The sequence below is a fragment of the Hippocampus bargibanti genome, linkage group LG08, assembly GCF_051943395.1.
Source record: "Hippocampus bargibanti isolate YZ-2025 linkage group LG08, ASM5194339v1, whole genome shotgun sequence".
NCBI lineage: Eukaryota > Metazoa > Chordata > Actinopteri > Syngnathiformes > Syngnathidae > Hippocampus > Hippocampus bargibanti.
The window spans coordinates 16,196,900-16,209,167 of NC_142741.1; the positions used below are offsets into that span (position 1 = coordinate 16,196,900).

At 41.6% G+C, this 12,268-nt stretch overlaps 2 protein-coding genes across 2 annotated transcripts; one reads left to right on the forward strand and one right to left on the reverse strand.

The window, feature by feature from the left end:
- Window positions 1-3,028: 3,028 nt before the first annotated feature.
- hspe1 (heat shock 10 protein 1) lies at window positions 3,029-5,751 on the reverse strand. The gene is made up of 4 exons (XM_089003235.1): window positions 5,538-5,751; window positions 3,524-3,679; window positions 3,340-3,429; window positions 3,029-3,258 (listed from the first exon to the last, which is right to left on the reverse strand). Exons 1-4 carry the CDS (start codon window positions 5,538-5,540, stop codon window positions 3,208-3,210), a joined length of 300 nt encoding a protein of 99 aa, XP_088859361.1. The 5' UTR covers window positions 5,541-5,751; the 3' UTR covers window positions 3,029-3,207.
- Window positions 5,752-6,127: 376 nt separating this feature from the next.
- hspd1 (heat shock 60 protein 1) lies at window positions 6,128-12,193 on the forward strand. Its single transcript, XM_089002144.1, has 11 exons — window positions 6,128-6,253; window positions 7,054-7,229; window positions 7,356-7,691; window positions 7,785-7,880; window positions 8,066-8,159; window positions 8,257-8,425; window positions 8,509-8,608; window positions 9,765-10,010; window positions 10,072-10,246; window positions 11,167-11,345; window positions 11,420-12,193. The coding sequence occupies exons 2-11, from the start codon at window positions 7,056-7,058 to the stop codon at window positions 11,579-11,581; spliced, it is 1,731 nt and encodes a 576-aa protein (XP_088858270.1). The 5' UTR covers window positions 6,128-6,253; window positions 7,054-7,055; the 3' UTR covers window positions 11,582-12,193.
- Window positions 12,194-12,268: the final 75 nt, after the last annotated feature.

Here is a 12,268-nt window from a genome sequence, read left to right on the forward strand (position 1 = left end):
CAGAAAAGCGCAGTGCTGGGAACAGCACGGATACTGCGCAGAACCCTCAAGCTTCCTGGCCTCTGGTAGAGGACCCGAGCTGAAATGGGGACAGACACCACCCATGGTGGGTGAGACGAGGATTTTATATATATATATATATATATATATATATATATATATATATATATATATATATATATATATATATATATATAGGGCCTAAACTACCAGTTAGACTTTAGTTTGCTGACGAAGTTTCTTGGATAAAAAGCGAAACGTCCGACACCTTCAAGGAAGTACAGATGACGGCTGAAGAAACCTTTTCATCGATGGATGCTTTTGGCAACACTTAAGTGGCCCAATTAAAATATTGACAGACATCAGTGACACAGAAAGCCACTTTGCCCAACACATCCCCAGATCTTGATACCCTATTTGTCCCCCAGAGTCAGCAATGACCGAAATCAATCTCGAGACAGAGGGTAGCCCTGGGATTGGCTGGCAACCGGTTCAGGGTGGCCCCGGCCTACTGCTCAAAAACGACTGGGATAGGCTCCAGCACCCACCACGACTTTAGTGAGGATAAATCGGCTTGGAAAATGAATGAATGAATGAATGAATATCTCGAGACGTCACATCACAAACTGCGAGGAGCTTGGTTTCCATCTCCAAGTAGGCTCTCAAACTGAACATCTGTACTAACCCCACATTCCTAGAACCTGCTCTATCTCTTTGTGTCTTAGGTTTGCTGACTCACCTTGTTTTGGCACATGCTAATTTGTTCTTCAGTTTCCTGTAACGTTTCATCACTTACAAACTGTTTGAAATATAGATATGGTGTGCAGTCACACGTGTCCGCCATCCCTTCATCACATCCAACAAATTTGACAGCTCTACCTTGATATTGTGATTTTTTTTCCCATCTCTATTCTCTCCTTTTTGCATTGCCGTGCACTGACTCCTTTCTGATGGTGTCTTATGTTGTTGTTGGAACTTCAAAATCTGTGCTTGTTGGGGAAACACATTCATTTGATTCTTTCTCGTCAGTGCTGTCTGAACTCTCATGCATGTCCTGAGGAGTCCATTCCGCTTCCTCATCATCTTCTGACAACTACTCTATCACCTGTATTGCCATCCATTATCCTGCTGATGACAGTTTCAACATACTTTCTTTCTCTGCCTTTTTGACATCCAAAAATAGACATATGGCTCAATTCGGCATATACATTATTTTAGAGGAATTTTTATTGTGGAGGCGCCCCGGTAATCCATCAGTTAGCAGGTCGACGTCGCGGTGCAGATGCCTTGGGTTCAATACCCACTTCGGCCCCCCTGTGTGGAGTTTGCATGTTCTCCCTGGGCCTGTGTGAGTATTACGGTTTCCTCCCACCTTTCAAAAATATGCACATCAGACTGATTGAACATTCTAAATTGTCCCTGGGTGTGAGTGTGAGCATGGATGGTTGTTGATTTCTGTGTGTCCTGCGATTGGCTCGCAACCGGTTCAGGGTGTACCCCGCCTGTTGCCCAAAGACGGCCGGGTTGGGCTCCAGCAACCCCTGCGACCCTAGTGAGGATAAAGCGGTCCAGAAAATGATAAATTATTGTGGAAATACTCAAAATGTGTTTGAAGGTGGAATTTCTGTGATTAATTAGAAGAATTAAATCATCAAAAATAGTGTGTGTTTGTATTTTAGTCAGCATTATGTAGATTACATGAGAAATGACAATTTTAGGGAAATCTTATTTTAAACCTGGAGTATCAATTTTGACAGACATTTTAACACGGTATAATTGTAATATACAATGAATGAGTGACTTAATAAATACGCATTCTTTCAATGAAGATAACACTTATCTTTAAAAATGACTTTGTACAGTAAAGTCTCGTTATATCGATATCGGATATATCGATGGTCCCGGTTATATCGATACTATTTCTATGCACGCACGCAGAAAATTACATGCAAACAGGGTCGGATATATCGATAGTCCCGGTTATATCGATATTTTTTCGGACTCCCTTGAATATCGATATAACGAGACTTTACTGTATTTTGATGATATTCGCATCGTAACTTTCCAAAAATTAGCAATGATTTTCTTGAAAAAAAAAAAAAAAAAAAAAAAAAAGCATGATACACTGCGAGCACCCATGTTGGAAATGACCAAACCCAACCTTGAGCTTCCTGTGTAGAGGCATGGTCATTCACCAGAGGGCAGAATACATGTATCCAATTATATACAACGTATTTTTTTATAAAATAATTCATCATGTTGGGAAGAAAGAGGTCTCAGAAGCACATGTATCAAATATGAGAACCTAATCCTACCACTATGCATGTCATACCTTGAAGAAAAGTGTATCAGAGATGTTCTGCATCTACCGAACCAATTGTTGCGTCAGTCGCTGCTTATGAACTGTTTCTTTCACATGATGAAGACCATACAAGGATTGAGAAAATAATACCAAATAAATGGTGAAGAGGCTTAACGGGCAGATTGCTGACGAGTGGGATATAACTCCCGGTGTAGCATCATCCCTGGGTAAAGTAATCAATATTCTCAACTCAACACTGGACAACAACAGTATTTATAGAGCACTTTCAAACAGCCATGGCTGCATATAAAGTGCTGTACATGGAGCAACTATCAAAACAACAATATTATTCATTGTAAACATTGTACTATTGATGCTCCTCATATAAAAGAGATACAGTACAAATATTGAAGTATTTTTAAATTGTATTTCATTTAAAAAATTTGTCAAATTGAGCATTAACCAGCTAGGTGATTGGGCGGCACCCTTAACCACATATCGACGAGCCGCCACTGCAACATAACTATAAAATAGGAACAAACTCTCAGAGGTTCTAAATAACAAAACACTCAACATATAATTTGTTTGACTTTAAGTCATATACTCCTCATGTCAGTCTTGTCTCACTCAAACATTTTACAAAACAGCAACAAGTTTTGCTACATTTAAATGCGTCAGGAATTTGTTTTTCTCAGTTGGCACCAAAAGTAATAATTGAAAACAGTGTATGTTGAGAGAGAAGCCATTAGCCATATTTATTATTGTAACAAAATGTGATTAGAATTATTTACAGTTGGCATAAACAAAACAAACAAACAAAAAAAGACATGTTTTCTTCTTCTCAAAAAAAAGACATGATTTCTTCTTCTCATGCTTTCTCTTTCTTCATTCCAGTACATCTTGTCTTAATCCACATATTTGCCCAGAATGTCTCCATCACGGAACAGGAAGTACTCCTACACGGCAAAATGAGATCATGAAGTTTGAAATGCAAGACAACTACAGAAAGCTTGATTAGACAAAAAAAGCTACCATACCTTATCATCTAAAGTGACTTTAGTTCCACCATACTCTGGTAGGAGGACCTTCTCACCGACCTTCACACTGACTGGCTGTAAATTTCCTTTCTGCCAAGAAAAAAATCAACCATTGTATCGGTCATATTACTACAAAGATGAAAAAACATACTTCAGACCCTCAAATACTTGATGATGTTCCGACCTGGTTGACAGATCCGGGCCCGACTGCCAACACTGTGGCCTGCAGCACTTTTCCTTGAGACTTCTCAGGCAGCATGATGCCACCCTTGGTTACCGTCTCTGCTGTGAAACGTTCCACCAGCACGCGGTCAAACAGCGGCAAGAATTTTCTGAAGGCCTGCAAGAAGTTAATAAAGTGAAAATTGAGTTATAATTACAGAAAATAATTACAATTTAAATAAATAACATAAATCCACCCCAGTAACCAAGCAAAGATAATCAGGAGATCTTAATTTAAACTTGGGTAAAAATTTACAAACCAATAATAAATTGATGTAAAAAAACATTCCTACAGTTTTAACATTGACTGATGTACACACTAAAATGCATATTTTTAAATATAAAGGTATAACTGTTTGGATAATAATGTGTTGACCAGAATGTGCATGTTAAACCTATTATTTTTACCACTTCTTTTATTAGAGGATATTGTGACTTAATTGAATTATAGCTGGTAAAAAAAACACACTTTTTTGTTCTGCTTTCTTACTAGTATAACATTACTACCATTTGCTTCCTATGAAAACAATGGTCTTTGATTTTGCAACTACATCACTTTATTCTTTAGTGTGTGTATATGTGCGTTTTCTGTCCTGGCCCAGAAGAACTTAGGACAAAAAAAAACAACTTTTAAGCTACATCAACTCACCACGAGGTTGTTAAATGTTTTCCCTATTGATCAAGGGCATTTTTTTCAAATTTTACTGTCAACCTGCAAAGTGAACTTTGTGCCAAATGAATTACATTTACCTTTGTTGTATACAAACTTTATATACAAACTTTTGGTTAAACGTCATCAAATCTTGCCACGAGGAATTACGAACATGATGGAATGGTTGGGTGGAAGTGGAAGGCACATGACCAAAGTTAATCAAATTAGTGCAATGGAAGTCAGCCGGTCTTCATTTTGGATTTGCCTGGCCAGTTGAACAGACATTCGTGAGCTGTCAAAATGATGAACTAGGCAAGGCAGAAGTTTACGTGACATTGACTCAAGGTCGTTTGTGGGTGGGGAGGGGGAGCTGGTTGAAGGCTATGGCGGTCATTTCACTTGAATTCCAAACATGAAACTAAGGAATGCGTTTCGCAGTATAATCCCATGGACGTTTGACTATAATGTTGTTTTGTTTTTAGGAGAAACTGTTCTTGATACAACAATAGGATAATTAAATTGCCTACGAGGTAAAATCGATGAGAAGGTTTCTTCAGCCGTCATCTGTACACAGACGTACGAGGTAAAATGTATCCCCATTTGCCCATCTTCTTCAAATCAACAGTACTAATGTGTGCCAATCCAAATTTCCCCAAAAACACTATATAGTAAAACGAGAATAAAGTAAAAGTGAATATACCACGAAAACACCTAACTGGAGAGGAAACAATTGTCGATCATGTTTCATTTTACTCTTCCCACGGATGGATAAAAACATTTATGAGGTTTCACGAACAAATCTAATATCTTGCGCAGCCAAATACTTTTTTTGTCACAATAATTTCTTTTTCGAAATTATGCTCACATTTTCAACCTTCTTTGCCATCAGTTGCACACTTGTGATGGGGAAGTACACAAAACAACCAAATGGAAAAAATGCTTCAGGTTATCTTCATGCTTGGTTTATATCGGTGAATTATTGTGAAAACGAATAACACTATTAACACGTGGTTGAAGCTCAGTCTTGACAATAAAATCACATCCAAAATAGCACATGGTGTTCATTCATTACCTCGCTGGTTAATCTGCCTACACATTATGCCCCAATACGGTCATGTTTATTAGAAAATTTAACAACTGTTATGAGTAAATTGTTTCCTTATTTGCATGACCTTGTCAATGACTGATTATGGAAGGCTAACATTACATGCTAAACGGTGCTAGCCGAGAAATATGTTAGCAAGATAGCTAGGAGGTTTCAGAACTGAAGAAGTAACATTTATGCAATCACTACAAATAGATAAACGGCTGCGTGCAATCTTACCATGACTTAATTTGTGACGTCTGTAGGTCGACAGCGTGCGGAACGCACTCGATGTGGTTCTAGGTGAGGGTGGATGCGATAACCTGATCAAGGAGAGTCGCTCCACGTGAGGAAACGTCCAGAAATGTTTGTGCGCATGCGCCTTTCGTTCGACTGAGTTTGCTCTTGTAAGAGCAAGACATTATAAGAAGTTTCCTGGTAGAACAAAAAATGTTTATTTTGACAAAAATCGCTTATTATTAGAATAATCTTGATAAGTTATACAATTGACACGCCATGATTTAGCTTTTGATTAACTTCCGCATTAAGCAACATTGCACAAGGTCAACTTTGACCTCTTTTTTACCCTCCAATGGGGCCAAGAGAATTTTCTGGAAAGTTCGCCCCAGAACGAGTATTAATGTATTTTGATCTAAGTATTTTTAATGTTACACCGCCAATTTTTATCGTTGTTGCCATTCATTCATATATATATATATATATGAACCAATTATTACATTTTAAATATGGTGATTATATCTTTTAAAAGCGACAAAAAAGATTTTTTTGTGACAGTAATGACGTTATTCATGATCTGGGGCTTGCCGGCGAAGTACCCGGATGTGTGATAGGCCATGTGCGTCTCCATTCAGTCAGCCTTCACCTCTAGTAGTTATATCACATCGTCTGTCAGACGTGCTTCTTCTGCAGCCGCTCTAACAACATACACCTTGCAAGTAAGTGCTAATATTATTACAAATATCTCATGTAATCAGCCACAAATAACAGTCGTTGTAGCTACGCTGGCTCATAACAAAACAATGTGCTTAGAGGAGAAGATAAAAAAAATGTGAGGCGCTAGCTAGCTAGCTTCATTGCTTCTTGCTAACATATTTTACCACTTTTTTGTGAGGTCACTATCTTCACTTGATTTTACACAGATTTTACCACTTTTTGATAAGGCACACATACGTTTTTCCACGTTTAAATACGTATCCTTAACGTTGTTGTTACAGCGGACTGTTCAGGAATAACAGTCATATAATTTCATGGTGGGTAACTTCTGCAGAGAGTGTGACTTTAATTTGGCGACTGAATTGACGCGCTTTCCACAGAGGAATGGTCGTAGTACTGCAGTAGTGATTCTTCAGGCAGGCGTGCAGAGATGGAGAGGCACTTCTCGCGCATGCGTGTTTTCTGTTTGACCTTGTGTCGCACGACCCTCCACCAGGACACGTGGTTTAGTAAATTAGCAATGTCACGTTCATCAAATAGTTCATTCGAGTTTACACAAAAGGCACAAGAGGGTGGTTTGGGTAAAATTTAATTACGTTGGGGCAATGGTACAAATATATTTTTATAGTATATGAATTGAAGAACAAGTTTTCGTTTCAACTTATTCAAATGTATAAAAAATGCTAATAAACAAATACATTGTTTTGTTGCTCATTTGGAAATTCCTTTATTTTTAGTAAACGCACCACTATCAGCCAGCGGCATTTAATAATAACATCATATTTCTTTTTTGATTCCACAGACATGTTTCATCTCCCCACAATTATGAAGCAGGTGAGGCCCGTGTGCCGGAAACTCGCACCTCACCTCACCCGTGCCTACGCCAAGGATGTCAAATTCGGCGCAGACGCCCGTGCCCTCATGCTACAAGGGGTTGACCTATTGGCTGATACTGTTGCCGTGACTATGGGCCCAAAGGTACAAAATGACAGCGAATGCAACAGTCAAACATAATTTGTTTCTTTACTTAGTGCTGTTAAAAAAAATCACCCACCTAATAATAATAATAATAATTCAAAGAAATCATGATTTTGTCAATTGCAGGGCCGCACGGTCATCATCGAGCAGAGCTGGGGCAGCCCGAAGGTAACCAAGGATGGCGTGACAGTGGCCAAGAGCATTGATTTGAAGGACAAGTACAAGAACATCGGTGCCAAGCTGGTGCAGGACGTAGCCAACAACACCAATGAGGAGGCAGGCGACGGCACCACCACCGCTACCGTGCTGGCACGCGCTATCGCCAAGGAGGGCTTTGACACCATCAGCAAGGGTGCCAACCCTGTTGAGATCCGCCGTGGCGTCATGATGGCCGTCGAAACCGTCATCAGTGAGCTCAAGCGCCTTTCTAAGCCAGTCACCACGCCTGAGGAGATTGCACAGGTGTGCACGTTCATTAGTATGAATAATATAAAATTGCTTAACAGTGGTTGAATATAGCGGTAGCTTCAATGAAATTTTGGTCGTGTCTTTTAGGTTGCCACCATATCAGCCAATGGTGACACAGAGATTGGAAATGTCATTTCCAATGCCATGAAGAAAGTCGGTCGCAAGGGTGTCATCACTGTGAAGGTCAGTGACCTTTTAAATAAAAAAATAGGTGTCTGACATTAATTGTCACCGACCATTGTACATGTATTTAATTTTGGGAGGCCAGGCGTGGGTAGAAATTGCTAACGACTTTCGATTCCACAGTACAATGTATTTTATTGTCACAATATTTTAGACTAAAAATGATAGCCATTATGCTCCTCCAGGATGGGAAAACCCTTCACGATGAGTTGGAAGTCATTGAGGGTATGAAGTTTGACCGTGGTTACATCTCCCCATACTTCATCAACACAGCCAAAGGTAAGTCGCCTGCTTTTTGACCATCACAACTGCCAAACAAACTGCTGTGTGATTGCCTTGAATGATGAAACATTGCTCGGATTTGCCAACTGCCCAGGTCAGAAATGTGAATTCCAGGATGCTTACCTGCTGCTCAGTGAGAAGAAAATCTCTAGCGTGCAGAGCATCGTTCCCGCCCTGGAGATTGCCAACCAGCACCGCAAGCCTTTGGTAATTGTGGCCGAGGATGTCGATGGAGAGGCCCTCAGTACCCTGGTCCTTAACAGGTCAGATTACAAATAAATAAATTATAAAATAATGATTCATTCAACTGATATAATCTGACATGTATATGATTGTAATTTTGCAGGCTGAAGGTTGGCCTGCAAGTGGTAGCAGTAAAAGCTCCCGGCTTTGGAGACAACAGGAAGAATCAGCTGAAGGATATGGCCATCGCCACCGGGGGCACTGTAGGTCCAGTTTTGTCCATTGTGCAGCCAATTCTGAAGAGAAAAAGCCAAACGTTGTGAAGTCAAATTTCCCACTACTCATAAAAACGTTCATGCATTTCAAGGAACATCCCAGTTTTCAAACAAGAGCAAAATAATGTGACCGATTGGTAATACAGTGATACCTCAGTTTACAAACTTAATTGGTTCCCAGAAAGTGTGTGTAAGGCGAAAAGTTCATCTGTCCAAACATTTCTCATAAGAAACGATTAAAAATAAGAATAATCCGTTACCAGGTCCCTATAAAACATAATTTTCTACTAAATAAGCCTTAAAACTACCTTACTTTATGTATAATAAATGTGCTGTTGTATTGTAATTAAAGAAATAAACTGTACTGTATAATAAAGTAGTTTTATTTACCTTTGTGATGGTAGTTGTCAATGGATGGTCGCAATCGTCGACTTAGCGTAATGGTACTGGGACAGCTAAATCAAACAAATGCACACCGTGTTCGTATTTTTCGATGATCTTCTTCTGCTCAACCGTAATTTTCTTTTGTTTCCTCTTCGGCTTAACACTAGCCTGTGGTGGGGTCTTTTTCGGTCCCATAGTAGCAAAAGTACTCCGCTCGATAACAAACTACGTCCGCACTCAAAGGAGGGTGACGAAAACTAATCCGCCAGCCACCGTGGCGCTGTTCGACCATGTGGTTTGGTTCGTCCGCCAAAAACTAGTTCATATGCCAAGATTATATTCTCGCAAATTTAATGTTCGTAAGACGAGGTATCACTGTATGAGCATTGTTGGCCAGACCACAGATCGGCAATGGGCCTCAAAAGAAATTTGTCCGCAAGCAGCGACACTCGCTGGGTGGCGTAAGCAGAACTGAAAAATATCCTATGTAAAATGTTTTTTTTTAATCTATGAACTCGCAAGGAAATGTCCACATCCCAAAAGCAAGGTTTCTAGGTCTATTAAAGATTGGACTTGTAGGTCCGGGTTGATGGGTGAGAGTTTGAAAACACGAAGAAAAAGTCAGACTTGTGTTTGTAACCCTTTCAATCATTCATACTCACACAGCCGAATTCTTCTACGATCAGCCGGCATCGCGAGTCTTGTCTTTTGAATCACATGCTCCCTATTCGTCTGACTTCGTAAGGTTTGCATTACTCAGGTGTTTGGCGACGATGCTGTCGGTGTGGCTTTGGAGGACATCCAGGCGCACGACTTTGGCAAGGTTGGCGAGGTCCAGATCACCAAGGACGACACGCTGCTCTTAAAGGGCGCCGGCGCGCCAGCCGACGTGGAAAGGCGAGCTGCCGAAATCGTGGAACAGCTGGAGAACACCACCAGCGACTACGAGAAGGAGAAACTCAACGAGCGCCTGGCCAAGCTCTCAGACGGCGTGGCTGTGCTTAAGGTGTGTGTGTGCCAATCTAACGGTCCTGAACAGCACAGTAACGTCAGCCTGGCTCATGTAGATCGGAGGGACCAGTGATGTGGAGGTGAACGAGAAGAAGGACCGTGTGACGGATGCCTTGAACGCCACGCGGGCCGCAGTGGAGGAAGGCATTGTACCTGGCGGCGGCTGCGCTCTGCTGCGCTGCATTCCTTCCCTGGACACGATCAAACCTGCCAATGCTGACCAGAAGATTGGTGAGTGAAGATGTTTTTATACTTTGCACTATGTACAGTTCTTTTTATGAAACTTTTTTTGTGCAGTTGTATATTTCAGTCTCCGGACGTTTTCCTTTGTGCGTAGAATTCTTTATATTTTGACCACCCCTTCAATGTTCCCTCTAAGCTGCGCGCTTGCGCAATCGCGCACAAGAACATCTATGCAGCGCACATTTTGCAATGTAACTCAATGAGTGACAGGTGTCCAGCCAATAATGCCGAACAATTTACGTACGTGACGCAGCCAATCGGAGCAGAACGGTGCGAATGTGCCCCGTCCATATGCACCGTGATACTTGCGTGAAACTGTTGTGTAGCCACACCGTACTCATTAGTGATGGGAATTCCGGCTCTTTTCAGAGAGCCCGTTCTTTTGGCTTGCCTCACTCTTTTGGCTCCCAAATGGCTCCTCAGTTAGGAACCGGCTCTCTTTGTTCACTTCAGAGATCCGGCTCGCTCGCGAACGACACATCACTAGTACACATCTGATGTTGCTCACCGTGGTCCTCAGTGTGCTCGGGGAGCTTGCGTGTCTGCTCAGACACATGAAAAATTAGAGGGAACATTGCCCCCCATCCTTTCAATGTTGCCGTAGATTGCAAATTTCCCCATTGTGAAACGAGTAAAGGCTTTCTCATCTTACTCATGGATGCACTCTTTGAATAACTGACTCCTGTGTGGGATTTTTGAACGTTTTCTTACTGTGTTTGTTTAATTTTAGATGGCAAGAAATGCAGTCAACCCCTGCACAGTTGCAGTTGGTCATTCAGCTGTTTGCCACTTAAGCATGAATTTGGTGCCATTTTCTGACGTTGCGATGCCATTCATATCAAATTAAGGTTGTCGCGCACTTTCTGAACCAAATCTTGTGTGTCTAACCATTTCTCCCTCCTTATCAGGTGTGGACATCATCAAGCGGGCGCTGCGTATCCCAGCAATGACCATCGCCAAGAACGCTGGCGTGGAGGGATCACTCGTGGTGGAGAAGATTTTGCAGGGGCCCTCCGAGGTGGGCTATGACGCCATGCTAGGCGAGTACGTCAACATGGTGGAGAAGGGCATCATCGACCCCACCAAGGTATGATCTCCTTGCGGCATTGTAGCTTATCCCGCTGAAACATTTTGAGGTACAAATGGCCTCTCCCTGTGCAGGTGGTGCGGACGGCCCTGCTGGATGCTGCAGGCGTGGCCTCGCTACTCTCCACTGCCGAGGCAGTGGTCACCGAGATCCCCAAGGAGGAAAAGGAAATGCCGGCTGGCGGAATGGGTGGCATGGGCGGTATGGGTGGCATGGGTGGTGGCATGGGTTTTTAAGAGGACATCTCCGCCTGACCTCATCGTTCCTTTGACCCGCCATGACTCTATAGTCTAAACAAAATGACGCCTCTAAGACTCAGCAGTCAAAAATTCACTGAAGCCAACTAACGGGAAGTTGGCACTGCAGGTGGTCAACCCTTCCATTTTGCCTACATGGTAGCGCCAGCTTCTAGGAGATCATCTTATTTTCCACATCATGCTGTAAAATGCAGACGACCATTTAGTAGATGGCCATGTTCTTCCTCTGCAGGAATTTGGGAGCCAAGTTTACAGGAGCAATGCCCTCTTTGGATTGTTTGAATGTTGACCATGATAAAGTAGATCCCGTTCCAACAGTTGAAGATTCATAACCATCAATAATGTTTTTCTATTTGGCATTACATTGACTGCCTGCAGTGGAAATCTCTCAACTTCCTGTAAGGTTCATATCTTAAAAACCAACCCAAAAAAAGTAATGTTTCAAAACGGTGTGAAGTGAAGCCAGGAATGTGATGCTGTCATTTGTCATTAATTTTTTTTATATATACTGTATATTGTGTAATGGTTTTTGCCCGGCTAATTAACCAGGTGAATGCTAATTTGATTTAATTAAACTCATTTTTCAAATGACTTAGGTTTCACTGTGATTTGATCTCATACCTCCAATTTGATACGGGTACCACAGATGAGGTCAGACCCCTCCAA